This window comes from Oncorhynchus tshawytscha, unplaced genomic scaffold (assembly GCF_018296145.1).
Source record: "Oncorhynchus tshawytscha isolate Ot180627B unplaced genomic scaffold, Otsh_v2.0 Un_contig_766_pilon_pilon, whole genome shotgun sequence".
Taxonomy (NCBI): domain Eukaryota; kingdom Metazoa; phylum Chordata; class Actinopteri; order Salmoniformes; family Salmonidae; genus Oncorhynchus; species Oncorhynchus tshawytscha.
Window position 1 is genome coordinate 1,829,156 of NW_024609833.1, and position 16,570 is coordinate 1,845,725.

At 40.3% G+C, this 16,570-nt stretch overlaps 1 protein-coding gene across 16 annotated transcripts in view; it reads left to right on the forward strand.

The window, feature by feature from the left end:
• LOC112248903 (far upstream element-binding protein 3) overlaps positions 1 to 16,570 on the forward strand; it is a 92,766-nt gene that overhangs the window by 66,614 nt on the left and 9,582 nt on the right. For 14 of the 16 annotated variants that reach the window (XM_024418327.2, XM_042319566.1, XM_042319568.1 and 11 more), the window contains 6 exons: positions 4,889 to 5,049; positions 6,692 to 6,762; positions 6,859 to 6,944; positions 10,656 to 10,724; positions 10,903 to 11,024; positions 16,380 to 16,448. In XM_024418327.2, the coding sequence (XP_024274095.1) occupies positions 4,889 to 5,049; positions 6,692 to 6,762; positions 6,859 to 6,944; positions 10,656 to 10,724; positions 10,903 to 11,024; positions 16,380 to 16,448 (578 nt within the window). Of the gene's footprint in view, positions 1 to 4,888; positions 5,050 to 6,691; positions 6,763 to 6,858; positions 6,945 to 7,998; positions 8,109 to 10,655; positions 10,725 to 10,902; positions 11,025 to 11,966; positions 13,556 to 16,379; positions 16,449 to 16,570 lie in introns of those variants that run through there. The other 2 variants (XM_042319571.1, XM_042319572.1) reach the window with 2 other exon arrangements.

Below are 16,570 nucleotides of genomic sequence, written 5' to 3' on the forward strand. Positions count from 1 at the left end.
TTACCTGTATACTCACCACCATTGCACTACGAACTCCAACCACGTATTCTGCATTATAGGGTCCTTCGGCAGGGCATGCAAACCATAGTTGGTCAGTACGTATAGGGTTTTTGTCTCAAACGGCCATGATAGTTTGAATACGTTGGGGGCGATGAAACAACAGGGGAAGCTGAGCGGAGCTAAGACGCTAATATTTATGTAAACTCTACACAGTTGTGTTCAAATATGGCATGATTCCACTATTTGTATCAGTTTGAATCATTTTCACTGGGGGACATTTATTTTAAAGGCAAACCACAAATTACACTATGAAATTTCACATATGAAATTGTGTCATTCCGAACTTTATCCGCAAGGTTATAATCCATCTTGTGTGACTCGGACATTTCTCCTACCTGCTGTGCTGCGCGGGCTGTGTCCGTGTACTATAGGGACACACTCGGGCCAACACAGCTCTGTGGGGGAAACGGCGCAACTCAACCAAAACGGATTATAACGTTGTAGAGTCCCCTCTCTCCCTTTCTGTCTCTCACTTTCTCCCCCTGCACTCGTGTGTGTGTGTGTGTGTTATATATATGGCTTTTAAAAGTGCTATTCTCACCTACGTAAAGTGCTTAATGAGGGGAATAATACATATGAAGAAATGTGATATTAATTGTTTGAGTTTCATTATAACAGCCCTCAATCATCTGGAAGATTGCCCCAGTCCTTCTAATGAGATCCGTTTTCCGGGCAATGGGCTCAAATGAGTGAATGACGGTTTCGAATTAGCTTATTTGCTATTCATGCTCACTCTATTGCCTGCTATGTAAAAGTCAATGACCATTTCGCGATTGGCTCACCGCGAGTGTGCGAGCTGCGGCGGGGGTATTTGTGTTTAGGGTGGGTCGGTTGAAGGGGGGGGATTCACCTATAATAAAGAACTGAGCAATAGAAATGTCATGTGCCTTCTGTGCAGAGGTGAATGGGACAAATAAACCTGGTTGCAGAGGGCCCCATCTTGGCATTACCATAAGAAACGGCCAATATGGATGGAAGGCAGCCGTTCTGTGCCCTGTCACGACGCCCTTTTCGGCACAGTGATTGATGTCTTTACGATGCCACATGCAGCCAGTGCCTCTGCTCACCCCTCTGTCAGACCTACATCCCCCACAAACCCCTGAATTCCACCACAACCCTAGTGAGAAGAAGGGGACAACCAAAGCGACGAGCCATGTTCCTTCCTAGCCCCAGTGTATAATATATGGCCATAGAACAATCCCCTATGGAATTCCTCAGAGGTGCATAGTGTGTTAGTCATATATATATATATATATATATATATATATATATATATATATATATATATAACAATTAACAAAGTCTACACTGTATTTCTGATCAATTTGATGTTATTTTAATGGACAAATGTGCTTTTCCTTCAAAAACAAGGACATTTCTAAGTGACCCCAAACTTTTGAACGATTGTGTGTGTGTGTGTGTGTGTGTGTGTATATACTGTTGAAGTTGGAAGTTTACGTACGTTTTTCAATCACTCCACAAATTTCTTGTTAACAAACTATAGTTTTGGCAAGTCGGTTAGGACATCTACTTTATGGTAATTTTTCCAACAATTGTTTACAGACAGATTATTTCACTTATAATTTACTATCACAATTCCAGTGGGTCAGAAGTTTACATACACTAAGTTGACTGTGCATTTAAACAGCTTGGAAAATTCCAGAATATTATGTCATGGCTTTAGAAGCTTCTGATAGGCTAATTGACACAATTTGAGTCATTTGGAGGTATACCTGTGGATGTATTTCAAGGCATACCTTCAAACTCATTGCCTCTTTGTTTGACATCATGGGAAAATCAAAAGATATCAGCCAAGACCTCAGAAAAATAATTGTAGACCTCCACAAGTCTGGTTCATCCTTGGGAGCAATTTCCAAACGCCTAAAGGTACCACGTTCATCTGTACAAACAATAGTACACAAGTATAAACACCATGGGACCACGCAGCCGTCATACCGTTTAGGAAGGAGATGCGTTCTGTCTCCTGGAGATGAACGTACTTTGGTGCGAAAAGTGCAAATCAATCCCAGAAGAACAACAAACGACCTTGTGAAGATGCTGGAGGAAACGTGTACAAAAGTATCTATATCCACAGTAGAAACGAGTCCGATATCGACATAACCTGAAAGGCCGCTCAGCAAGGAAGGCACTGCTCAAAAACCGCCATAAAAAAGCCAGACAGCCTTTTTCAACTTCACATGGGGACAAAGTTCGTACTTTTTGGAGAAATGTTCTCTGGTCTGATGAAGCAAAAATAGAACCATTTGGCCATAAGGACCATCATTATGTTTGGAGGGAAAAGGGGGAGGCTTGCAAGCCAAAGAACACCATCCCAACCGTGAAGCACTGTGGTGGCAGCATCATGTTGTGGGGGTGCTTTGCTGCAGGAAGGACTGGTGCACTTCACAAAATAGATGGCATCTTGAAGGAGGAATATTGTGGATATATTGAAGCAACATCTCAAGACATCACTCAGGAAGTTAAAACTTGGTTGCAAATGGGTCTTCCAAATGGACAATGACCCCAAGCATACTTCCAAAGGACAACAGAGTCAAGGTATTGGAGTGGCCATCACAAAGCCCTGACCTCAATCCCATAGAGAATTTGTGGTTAGAACTGAAAAACATTTTGCAAGCAAGGAGGCCTACAAACCTGACTCAGTTAAACCAGCTCTGTCAGGAGGAATGGGCCAAAATTCACCCAATTTATTGTGGGAAGCTTGTGGAAGGCTACGTGACATGTTTGACCCAAGTTAAACCATTTGAAGGCAATGCTACCAAATACTAATTGAGTGCACGTAAACTTCTGATCCACTTTGAATGTGATGAAAGACATAAAAGCTGAAATAAATAATTCTCTCTACTATTATTCTGACATTTCACATTATTAAAATAAAGTGGTGATCCTAACACATTTTTTTACAAGGATTAAATGTCAGGAATTGTGAAAAACTGAGTTTAAATGTATTTGGCTAAGGTGTATATAAACCTCCGACTTCAACTGTATATATATATTTTCAATTGCCACCTTGTAATTACTTTCTAAGTCAATAATAAGAAAAGATTATTGACTTGGGAAGTACTTACAATGTGGCAATTGAATTCACTTGTTAAGTCATAACAGAGTTCTGCCTTCCGCTACTTGTGCTACTGAATGCTAGCAGCAGGTATCTTAAATGGTAGGAAATGGATTCAAGTGTTTTGTACAACAATATTGATAGGAGACAAACATGATCAGGACCTACCTACACTGTTTACTCAATTCTTCAGAAATGCTAGTTTATCCAACAACTTGATTGACTTTCAAAATGCATTTGTACAACACTGGCTCTAAACCATTCAGAAATTCATTTCCAACCTATATGGATATGTGAAATTCCTCTGCACAGATTAAAGCTAAATTTGAATACACCCGCGTCGGAACAACAGGTGCGGTTACACCCGTGGCACATGCCCGGAGCACATGCAATCTTACCGATCAGACGAAAAGATTATGTGGGTTTGACTGTTACAAACTCTTATTCACATATAAGAGATAGTACTTAGTGGTCCTGCGTCTCCCTCATTTAAATTAATCTTAAATCCAAATCCCCCCTCTCTGTCTCTGGCAACCTGAACCAGCAGCTTCATTGATAGGGCCTTATTATCTCCGCTAACCATGGCCCACTCCTTGGCACTGAATAGTCAGTGCCTTTATTCCTCTCTCCTTCTGACTGGAGACCTCATAATGGCTTCATTAATGCAGAAGTTTCATTTGGTTGACAATGGGTTAATGGCCCGGGGTAGTCTATTGGCAGCGGGAGGAGGACTCTTTTCTCCGGCTTTTTCAGCCCGGGTTCAAGCGGGGTTGACAACGTGTCACCAAAATGTGAACAAACATGTAATTGATGTTCGGACATCAGCGGCCCCTACTTGAGAAGCCAGCCTGCTCTTTTGAGTCGAGGTGGAAGAACGGGTGGCCGTACGCGGGTCTTTGAGAGGACTTGGCACAGGGGGGAACCCATTTCTGAATGCCTGCCCTGCTCGCTTCAAAAGAGCCACAGACTGCAAAATTCAACAACAAAAAAGGGATACGGTTTAATAAAAGAAAAAGATCCTTCCCCAGCCGTAATGATTCTGTTTGGCCTGACGTGTAATTGCTCCCCACATACAGAAGTCGAGTTGCAGACAGTACATAGACTGGTGGCACTCATCAGGTGGCACTCACCGTTAATGTCGGGTCGGTGGGAAGAGCAATCTATTTTTGTTGCAAATTTTCACGGATGTAAAGGAAAATTGAGATGTGGAGAGGTGTATACTTTTTTGCTTCCTTTTTTTAGTTAATTAGCGTACAACATTCCCTTACACTTCAAATACGAACTCCAGACCTCTCGGCCATTGAGTCATAATATTAGAAATGCACCTTTTTATATGCAGTGTGTATGAATGCAGGTGAAGTACTAGTTGATCATATTATCATCAAAAGATTTAAAGGGATATCCGATATTGTTTTTCGCCGCTAATGACTAAATAATTCCAGATTGCTATTTGTGTACTTATTTGTGATGATAATATAGTTGCTCATTGAAAATACTGTTATGGTGAAAAACATAATTCGTCGTTGAAAAATAATTTTGTGAAACTGCATGGTTTTGATTTCAAATGGAGAATATTCTTGCGCATCACGATATCTTAACCATATATCATCGAGGTCAAATATTGCCAATTCCCAACATTATCATATAGGGGCCCAACACTATTGCATCCAAAACATCAAGGGCGCTGTCAAAGTATGTGTTATTCCCATCCGTCAGTGGCATCATGTGGTGTGATGTGTGTTGTTTGTCTAGGCGGAGATACCATCAAGAGCATCAACCAGCAGTCTGGAGCCCACGTGGAGCTGCAGAGGAACCCCCCTCCCAACACTGACCCCAATGTTCGCGTCTTCTCCATCAGAGGCACCCCGCAACAGATGGAGGTAGCATGCCAGCTCATTGACGACAAGATCGGAGTAAGTTCCCCCAAGTCAAGTGCCTTTAAGTCCAAAGACTAAGTCTCGATAAGTCAAAATGACTACCTATTTATTGTCTGACGACTTAAACTGTATTGCCTGACGACTTAAACTGAATTCTTCCGCTGCTCTGTGTTCACTACATACTTCAGTCTGAGATGGCCGTCTTTGAAGTCGTTTGTGGAGACATCAAAATGAGGGGTGTTGTACAAAACAAAGTCACCAGCGATTGGATAATCTCTAACAATTCAGATTATCAAAGCCAATGGTGAATTTTCACAATGCCGCTTTACCCACGTATGTTCTTACTCTGGCCCAACCCATCGGTTTCTTGGAGCAATCATTGTGGAAGTACTTAGATCCAGACTCATTGCGGAGAAGAAACTAACGTTCGTGGGCGTGGCGTAGCGTTTGGATGGAGCAACGAGTTTAGGTAGCTGAAATTGGATTTTTATTTTCGTAATGAGGCTTGCTTCCCACTTATGGCTAGAAAGAAGCTTGTTCAGGCCACTTTTCTCTCTGTAATTGATTATGGTGACTTGTTGTATATGCATGCAACCACCTCCTTCCTACAGAGACTGGACTCTGTTTATCATGCATGCTTGCGCTTTATTACAAATGCCAAGACACTCACCCACCATTGCACATTGTACCAAATGGTAGGTTGGACCTCCCTTTATATGCGCAGAAAGATACATTTGTATGTGTTCATCTACAAAGCCCTTTTGTGTAAATTCCCTCTTCAAATCAAATTTTATTTGTCACATACACATGGTTAGCAGATGTTAATGCGAGTGTAGCGAAATGCTTGTGCTTCTAGTTCCAACAATGCAGTAATAACCAACAAGTAATCTAACAATTCCAAAACTACTGTCTTATTCACACAAGTGTAAGGGGATAAAGAATATGTACATAAAGATATATGAATGAGTGATGGTACAGAGCGGCATAGGCAAGATACAGTAGATGGTATCGAGTACAGTATATACATATGAGATGAGTATGTAAACAAAGTGGCATAGTTAAAGTGGCTAGTGATACATGTATTACATAAAGATGCAGTAGATGATATAGAGTACAGTATATACGTATACATATGAGATGAATAATGTAGGGTATGTAGGGTTACCTCTGTAGTCTGGTCTCCTTCACCACCAGCAGTTACCATACCCGGTCTGCTAGGTGGTTGCTACTTAAAGTCCCCAGGACCTTCACAGTATTAAGCATGACTGCCTTCTCTTCTTGTGCACAAGATGCATGGAATAGTCTACAATCCATGCTTCATCTAGATTTGTTAGTGCCACTGAATTAATTTAAAATATTGATGGAAACTCTGTTACAGAGGAGTGTAAATGCTGTTTTTAGGCTGGATCATGTTTGTTTTAATTATGTAATGTATTGATTGTTGCTGCCTTCTTGGCCAGGTCTCCCATGAAAAAGAGTCTCAATGGTATTTTCCTGGTTAAATAAAGGTTAAATAAAAAATAAAAGCTAGGCAAGGCTACCTAGGCAAATTGCTTGCAATTTCTATGTTTCATTATTAGCTGTTAGTCGACTAAATAAATACCACCATGATTTAAATTAATTAAACTGTCGTTATTTACTCTAGTTAACCATGTTGAATGTCTCGTGTTTTTTCCAGGGCTCAGGAATAGTGAGCAATGGTAGTTTTGGGTTGAGCCCTTACACTCAAAGCCCTGCAACTCATCAAAAGTAAGTCACAGTTTCTGTTCATCCCTGTCATTTTTTGTCTACTATATGCATTTTCTTTGTGTTGCTGTCGTTCTGCCTGCTTTCTGTCTTGATCAGTTGTGGCAGTGGAGCCCAGACTTTAATGACAGGGGGATGGGGGACGGCTTATCAAACATGGCAGCCTCAAGGCCAGCAAGACCACAGTAAGTCACCTTAGCGCTACAACTTGTCTTAAGCACATCTCGTAAACATTTGGCAACGTTGTCTTGTATTTTACAATTAATATCAACTCCGCTAACATGGTGGAACCAGGCTGATCTCTATGTTCACCACTGAAAAGAAATGGTCAGCGCAACGATCAAGCTGGTTGCACTTGGCTAAAATGCTGCAGACCCCTTCCCTTTTTCCACATTTTGTTACAGTACTGCCTTATTCTAAAATAGGTTAACCTGTCTAGGACTGGGGTTCTGCTGAACCCCTCGCCAACAACCAATGAAATTGCAGGGCGCCAAATACAAATCATCAGAAATCTCATAAATCTAATTTCTCAAACATACAAGTATTAGGCACCATTTTAAAGATAAAATTCTCGTTAATCCAGCCACAGTGTCTGATTTCAAAAATGCTTTACAGCGAAAGCTCCACAAATGATTGTTAGGTCACCACCAAGTCACAGAAAAACCCTGCCATTTTTCCAGCCAAAGAGAGGAGTCACAAAAAGCACAAATAGAGATAAAATAAATTACTAACCTTTGATGATCTTCATCAGATGACACTCATAGGACTTCATGTTACACAATACATGTATGTTTTGTTCGATAAAGTGCATATTTATATCCAGAAATCTAATTTTACATTGCCGTGTTATGTTCAGTAGTTCCAAAACATGCGGTGATTTTGCAGAGATGCACATCAATTCACAGAAATACTCATTATAAATGTTGATGATAATTCAAGTGTTATGCATGGGAATTTAGATAAACTTCTCCTTAATGCAACCGCTGTGTCAGATTTAATAAAAACTATACGGAAAAAGCATGCCATGCAATAATCTGAGTACGGAGCTCAGAGCCCAAACCAGCCAAAAGAAATATCCGCCATGTTGCGCAGTCAACATTAGTCAGAAATAGCATTATAAATATTCACTTACCTTTTGATCTTCATCAGAATGCACTCCCAGGAATCCCAGTTCCACAATAAATGTTTGATTTGTTTGATAAAGGTCATCATTTATGTCCATATATCTTCTTTTTTTAGGGCGTTTGGTAAACAAATCGAAATGGGCGTGCAACTTCCAGCGGAAAGGTCGGACGAAACAGTTATATTCCAGACAGTTATATTACTGGTTGTAGAAACATATCAAATTATGTATAGAATCAATCTTTAGGATGTTTTTATCATAAATGTTCAATAATGTTCCAACCGGAGAATTCCATTGTCTGAAGAAAAGCAATGGTACGAGAGCTAACTCTCTCATGACCGCGCATGGTCAGCTCGTGGGACTCAGGCAGACCTCTTACTCATTCCCCTCTCATTCAGCCCCCCTTCATAGTAGAAGCATCAAATAACATTCTAAAGACGGTTGACATCTAGTGGAAGCCTTAGGAAGTGCAACATAACCAATATCCCACTGTATCTTCAATAGGAGCTGAGTTGAAAAACGACAAACCTCAGATTTCCCACGACAAACCTCAGATTTTTTTTCTCAGGTTTTAGCCTGCCATATGAGTTCTGTTATACTCACAGACATCATTCAAACTGTTTTAGAAACTTCAGAGTGTTTTCTATCCAATACTAATATGCATATAATAATATGCATATATTAGCATCTGGGACTGAGTAGGAGGCAGTTTACTCTGGGCACGCTTTTCATCCAAAAGTGAAAATGCTGCCCCCTATCCCATTGAAGTTAAATAAAAAAAGGTCCTCATCAATCTACACACAATTCCCCATAATGACAAAGCGAAACAAGCGAAACATCAAAATACCTTATTTACATACAGTTGAAGTCAGAGGTTTACATACACTTATGTTGGAGTCATTAAAACTTGTTTTTCAACCAATCCAGACAGGTTATTTCACTTATTATCTGCGTATTTCACTATCACAATTCCAGTGGGTCAGACGTTTACATGCACTAAATTGACTGTGCCTTTAAACAGCTTGGAAAATTCCAGAAAATTGTCATGGCTTTAGAAGCTTCTGATTGGCTAATTGACATCATTTGAGTCAATTGGAGGTGTACCTGTGGATTTATTTCAAGGCCTACCTTCAAGCTTAGTGCCTCTTTGTTTGACATCATTGGAAAATCAAAAGATATCGGCCAAGACATCAGAAAATAAATTGTAGACGTCCACAAGTCTGGTTCGTCCTTGGGAGAAATTTTCAACCACCTGAAGGTACCACGATCATCTGTATAAACAATAGTACGCAAGTATAAACACCATGGGACCACACAGCCTTCATACCGCTCAGGAAGGAGACATGTTCTGTCTCCTAGAGATGAATGTACTTTGGTGCGAAAAGTGAAAATCAATCTCAGAACAGCAGCAAAGGACCTTGTGAAGAAGCTGGAAGAAACGGGTAGAAAAGTATCTATCCACAGTAGAACGAGTCCTATATCGACATAACATGAAAGGCCGCTCAGCAAGGAAGATGCCACTGCTCTAAAACGGCCATAAAAAAAGCCAGACAACGGTTTGCAACTGCACATGGGGACAAAGATCGTACGTTTTGGAGAATTGTCCTCTGGTCTGATGAAACAAAAATGCAACTGTTTGGCCATAATGACCATCGTTATGTTTGGCGGAAAAAGGGGCACACTTGCAAGCCGAAGAATACCATCCCAACCATGAAGCATGGGAGTGGCAGCATAATGTTGTGGGGTGCTTTGCTGCAGGAGGGACTGGTGCACTTCACAAAATAGATGGCATTATGAGGCAGGAAAATAATTTGGAAGCAACATCTCAAGACATCAGTCAAGAAGTTAAAGCTTGGTTGTAAATGAGTCTTCCAAATGGACAATGACCCCCAGCATACTTCAAAAGGTGTGGCAAAATGGCTTAAGGACAACAAAGTCAAGTTATTGGAGTGGCCATCACAAAGCCCTAACCAAAATCCTATAGGAAATTTGTGGGCAGAACTGAAAAAGCGTGTGCGAGCAAGGAGGCCTCCAAACCTGACTCAGTTACACCAGCTCTGTCAGGAGGAACGGGCCAAAATTCACCCAACTTATTGTCCTAAGTAACAACGAGTAAACTATAAAAACAGACGTTGCACGCGGCTGAGTGGCATTTGATAATTTCGCCGCCTCTTGCGATATGTATATTGCATGTGTCAATATCGCAATTTCGGTGTAAATTGGATTAATTGTGCAGCCCTACAATGAACCAGGTGTAGAAGGTACACATTCGCTTTCATCCACTCTTCTATTTTACTTCTAAGCCAATTGGAAGGGGAGTCTACCATGGCTTTTTTATTATTTTTTATTTAACTAGGCAAGTCAGTTAAGAACAAATTCTTATTTTCAATGACGGCCTAGGAACAGTGGGTTAACTGCCTGTTCAGGGGCAGAACGACAGATTTGTACCTTGTCAGCTCGGGGGTTTGAACATTCGCAACCTTCCGGTTACTAGTCCAACTCTCTAACCACTAGGCTACCCTGCCGCTTGAACCAATGACGTCGGGGAAACATAAATGTGCAACAAATAACACATAAAGATTGTCAAGAAATTGCCAGTCAGGCTTTTAGTTAGTCAACCGTTTCATTTAAATGTTCCTATTATTCCCAAATCAAATTACTTCTGACAGGTTTGGGCAAAAGGCTGTACAGCAAGAAAAAAAAAGTTAAGTCAATTTGAAATAAACTGGTATTTGTTCTATATTTAATGCAATGTTATTTTATTTGGGTACAGGTCACAATGGATCCCAGGCAGGCCAGATGGACTACTCTACAGCTTGGGAGCAGTATTATAAAAAGCTAGGCAAGTGCTCTGACAGTGAAAACGCTGTCATACCCACATGACTTTTCGAACAATTGCATTATTTTTGCCATACATTTAGTGCAACTGCAGCAAAGCTTGCTCAAGATTGCAATTTCAATTATGATAGCTTTATTTGATGCTGTTTTCTCGGAATGTCTATACGCTTGTGTCCCAAAAGGTCAGACATCTCAGCAGCAGAGCTCACTCCCAGAATACAGTGCAGCTATGGCAGAATATTACAGGCAGCAGGGAGCGTACCTCTGGCCGGGTGCACAGGCAGCCCAGGGCCCAGGTCTTCAGGTAATGTACAACACTGCCAAACTTATACTAATACTGGTTCTAAACAGCTCTCTAAACAATGGTTTCTTCCACTAATTAGGCCTCCCTCTTTATGACTCTAAACAGCTCTCTGTCTTTAAACAAGCTCTGTCTCTAAACAGCTCTGTCTCTGCCTCTAAACAACTCTGCCTCTAAACCTATGTCTCTAATCAGCTCTGTCTCTGCTTCTAAACAGCTCTCTCTGAACAGCTCTGTCTCTGCCTTCAAACAGCTCTGTTTCTGCCTCAACACAGCTCTCTCTGCCTCTTAAAAGTGCCTGCTCTGCCTATGAACAGCTCTGCCGCTAAACAGCACTCTCTGTTTATATACACTGAGTGTACAAAACATTAAGAACACCTTCCTAACATTGAGCTGCACCCCCCCCTCCATTTTGCCCTCAGAACAGCCTCAATTCGTCAGGGCATGGACTCTACAAGGTGTCGAAAGCATTCCACAGGGATGCTGGCCCATGTTGACTACAATGCTTCCCACAGTTGTGTCAAGTTGGCTTGATGTCCTTTGGGTGGTGGACCGTTATTGATACACACGGGAAACTGTTAAGCGTGAAAAACCCAGCAACATTGTAGTTCTTGACACATACTACCATACCCCATTCAAAGGCACTTAAATCTTTTGTCTTGCACATTCACCCTCTAAATTGCACACATACACAATTAATGTCTTATTGTATCAAGGCTTTAAAATCCTTATTTAATCTTTCGCTTCCCCTTCTACACTGATTGATGTGGATTTAACAAGTGACGTCGATAAGGGATCACAGCTGTTCTTAATGTTTTGTACACTCAGTGTATGTCAACTATTACTGGCAAGTCTTGAAAAGTTTACATGCATGTGTGTATTGGGATGTGCTGTTGCGTACATGGTTAAACTACATAACATTTTCCTTTTTAAAATATCTTCCAGGAGCATTAGAGTGGACACCCATCTAATTAAGACTTTGGAATCATTGAGATGAAAAGAGAGCTATTAACAGTACTATTGAGGTTTCTAAAGTATATTTTCAACACTTTGCGGCGTACCTTTCCTTTTTGTAATGCATTCGCTGTAGAATAACTAAACCTAAAAACTGATATTTTACTTGGCAATTTTGGGATACACTCGTCTTAAGTATACTTTTTTTTATGTATCGCCTTGACTTTGACCAAGATGTAGTATAATCTATTTTGTCTAGTTTTTGCAATGAAATGGTATTGGCTTAGCAGTCTTGACGATTGGGTATAATGACAGGTGTGTTTTTGTGAACAATAATGTTTTAAGCATGCGTTGGCTTTTTGTTTTTACGTAGAACATTTTTAATTTTGAGAGATTGAAATGTAATGTGTTATTGTTGGAAAAAAGTTTTAATTTCTAACTATATTCCTGGTATGGTATCTCATTTCTTATTCAATCATGTTATTCTTCTGTGTCATTGTTTTGTTTTCTGTTCAGGAAGGTGCGGCTATCTAATTTCGGTTTTGAGACACATGCTGATAAATGAGTTATTATTCCTACATTAGACATCCTAGTTTTAAGCCTAAGTGTAATAAATGCTTATCAAAATGATATTTTAGAGAACTGGGATATTATGAGTTTGATTTAATCTTATGTATGTATCCTCATGTACATGGGTATTTAAGTATATTTGTTGAATAAGGATTGTTAGTGTAATATTCACAAGGATGCTCTCCCAATTTTATGTATTCACTGCTAATATGGTAAATGTTGTTTTGAAATTTGATGTTGCATCTCTCACTAAGTGCAAATATAAACCCAGCATGTCTTCTGTGCTCAAGACTGCTAAGCCGCTTTCATTCTACCTGTTCAAAATATTTGTTTTTGTATGGCAAATGTAAGTGTGATTTATTTATATTTTTGAACCGCCTAGCTTCCACAGTATCCCAACCAGTACACTTTGTTTCTCGCTAACATAATTGTTTTTGTTTAAGCAAGAATGTATGCTATGATTCATTAAATGATTACTCCCTACAATTTTTTCTGATGACAAGACATACATTAACCTATGAATTTTGTGTACATTTTTCTCATATGCACAGATAACCTTGTATTTAAAAGTCAAGTCATTTGTTTGTTTCTAGGGCAGTTGATATCATTTGGGCTATTGTAATGCACATTCCTGTTTTTAGATGTTTGCTGCCTTTTCAATGGCAAATTAGTTTAACGGCGGAGTTACCCAAAGAGCCATATCACTGGACTAACAAGTTCATCTTTCTGTAGCATACAGTTTGATTTAGATACCTTAAGTATAAAGTGTTATATGCCATAAACATGAATAGAGATTATATATTCTCACTTGTTTATTTCTATGCTTTCTTAGTTGTTTGACTCAGTAATTTGCCACAATTGCTTTTGTGGGGAAAATATAGAATCTTTATTTTTGTACTGTTAAAAAGTTGATCTGTATAATGATTTGTCAATCTCCCTAACAGTTTTCTTTGTTGCTGTATACCGTGCTTCAATTAAATCTACTCTCTCAAGATTGAGTATGAATTTAATCTGATCATATTTGATTTTTTTCCAGATCTAGAAGGACAAATGATGATTGCATGTGGACAGCAAATGTAATAACTAGTTTTCTGCCAGAAAAAAATACCATAAGTGTAATGTCTTTTCTGGTCTGTCATTCTTAATTTAGTCCATTAGTGAAATACATGCCCCCATCCCCTCACTTATGCAGTAAAACACATTAGCAAACAAAGTTGTAGAAGTCTGTCGACTTGCGGTCTAATCCTTTATGACTGTTGCCATCAAGCCCTAGCCCCAGATGGTCATGTGTTTCGAAATGAGAAAGCATGTGTCCCAAATGGCATCTTATTCCTTACATAGTGCACAACTTTTTCATCAAAAGTAGTGCACTATATAGGAAATAGGGTGCCATTTGGGATGTAGACGATGATGTCAACCCCTTAAAGTCTTCCAGTAATTACACATCAGATGACCTCTGCTTTAAATTGATGATCAGAATGGGAGTGCTAAATGGGCATTTTAAAAGTTGGAGACAGGAAGCCAAGCGGATCCAGTACATGGGATGTCGGCATGGGAATTACTGGCACGGCTCTACTGCACTTGCACTGCACTAATAGACGGTGGTTCCCATGCCAAAAGCACATTTGTCATCAATAACAAATGAGTAATTATTCCATAATGACCTCAAGGTGTCCCCTAATTGAGTAGTGTGTGTAGGCAAGGGTTGCCAGAAGTAATAAAAGCTGCTGTATTAGCAAAGGAAACATATTCTTAAGTGGAATTGTAAATAAAGATGAGCCTGCATTTATTTTGTGTGCCCCTGAGGTAGCTGACCCAAGATTAAACATTTAACTGTTGCTGGAGGAGAGCCATTTAGTTTTTAGTGTTTTTGTCATAGTGTTCAGAGTGGGACTCGACCTAAAGAAGATAAAATACATTTGATGTCAGAAGTTTACATACACTTTTGCCAAATACATTTCAACTCAGTTTTTCACAATTCCTGATTCCTGTGAAAAAAAATATTCATAATTCCAGTGAAGATTTTCTGTTTTAGGTCCGTTATGATCACCACTTTATTTTAAGAATGTGAAATGTTAGAATAATAGTAGAGAGAATTATTTATTTATTTCAGCTTTTATGTCTTTCATCACATTCCAAGTGGGTCCGAAGTTTACATACACTCAATTAGTATTTGGTAGCATTGCCTTCAAATAGTTTAACTTGGGTCAAACGTTTCGGGTAGCCTTCCACATGCGTCACACAATAAGTTGAGTGAATTTTGGCCCAGTCCTCCTGACAGAGCTGGTGTAACAGAGTCAGGTTTGTCAGCCTCCTTGCTCCCACACTCTTTTTCAGTTCTGCCCACACATTTTCTACAGGATTGAGGTCAGGGCTTTGTGCTTGCCACTCCCAATACCTTGACTTTGTTGTCCTTATGCCATTTTGCCACAGCTTTGGAAGTATGCTTGGGGTCATTGTCCATTTTTGGAAGACCCATTTGCGACCAAGCTTTAACTTCCTGACTGATGTCTTGAGATGTAGCTTCTATATATCCGCATAATTTTCCATCCCCGTGATGCCATCTATTTTGTGAAGTGCACCAGTCCCTCTTGCAGAAAAGCACCCCCACAACATGATGCTGCCACCCCTGTGCTTCATGGTTGGGATGGTGTTCTTTTGCTTGCAAGCATCCCCTTTATTCCTCCAAACAGAACAATGTTCATTATGGCCAAGCGGTTCTATTTTTGTTTCATCAGACCAGAGAACATTTCTCCAAAACGTACGATCTTTGTCCCCATGTGCAGTTGCAAAACTTAGTCTGGCTTTTTTATGGCGGTTTCTGAGCAGTGGCTCCTTCCTTGCTGCGTGGCCTTTCAGGTTATGTCGATATAGAACTCGTTTTACTGTGTGGATAGATACTTTTGTACCTGTTTCCTCCAGCATCTTCAGAAGGTCCTTTGCTGTTCTGGGATTGATTTGCACTTTTTGCACCAAAGTACGTTCATCTCTAGGAGACAGAACACATCTCCTTCCTGAGCGGTATGAAGGCCCCATGGTCCCATGGTGTTTATACTTCCGTACTATTGTTAGTACAGATGAACGTGGTACCTTCAGGCGTTTGGAAATTGCTCCCAAGGATGAACCAGACTTTTTTCTGATGATGATTTCTTTAGATTTTCCCATGATGTCAAGCAAAGAGGCACTGAGTTTGAAGGTAGGCCTTGAAATACATCCACAGGTACACCTCCAGTGTCTACAGAACTTGAGTCCCTCAGTGCAGATGAAAGTTGCACTCTTTGATGTTGCACTCTTTGTCATAGAATCCGTTGATGCTGAAATTCATTTGGAACAGTACAAGAGCTAACGTTTCCAGTATGGAGGTGATATTTGTGCCATCATAGTCTCGCCCACAAGTCTCTGTCGAGACGTCTGGTTTCACACCGCCTCAGAACGGGACTTGGCAGGAGCGGCGAAAACAGCCATCAGTTTTAATTGGCTGATCTCGCAGTCCACCGTTTAGTGCAACCCTTAGAACCCCTCCCTCACTTTCATTGTGGACTTCAAAGCGCGAGCAGCGCAACTGATTTTTACAAAGTGAGTTTTGAAAATCGCGTAGTACGCATCTTAGAAAGAGTTGTCACATATAAACTATATGCCCGAACTCGGAATCAATTGGGCTTCCCAAAAATAATATATACATTTTAACGACACCCCTTTCATGTCTCTGTAGCACATTGTTACCAGGCTCTAGGTGCCAGTTATTCACACCTCGGGACGAGGTCAGTACCATCAGAAGTAGAATCTGATGAATTCCAACACCTGACTTGACAGCAATGTGTATTTTTTTCACAGCCTTCTCATGACTGCCAGTCATCCTTTCCCAGTTGTCTCTACATTCCTTCAATGCAACCTGCTTTACAGGTGAGTGGGCCCAGTATAGATCTGTGTCTGAGGAGTTTGATGCAGCACTAGTTTGAACGTCTTGTGTAGCATTTCTTTATTGACCGCAGTGCAATTGTTCCTCTTGGAATCAGTTGAGATGT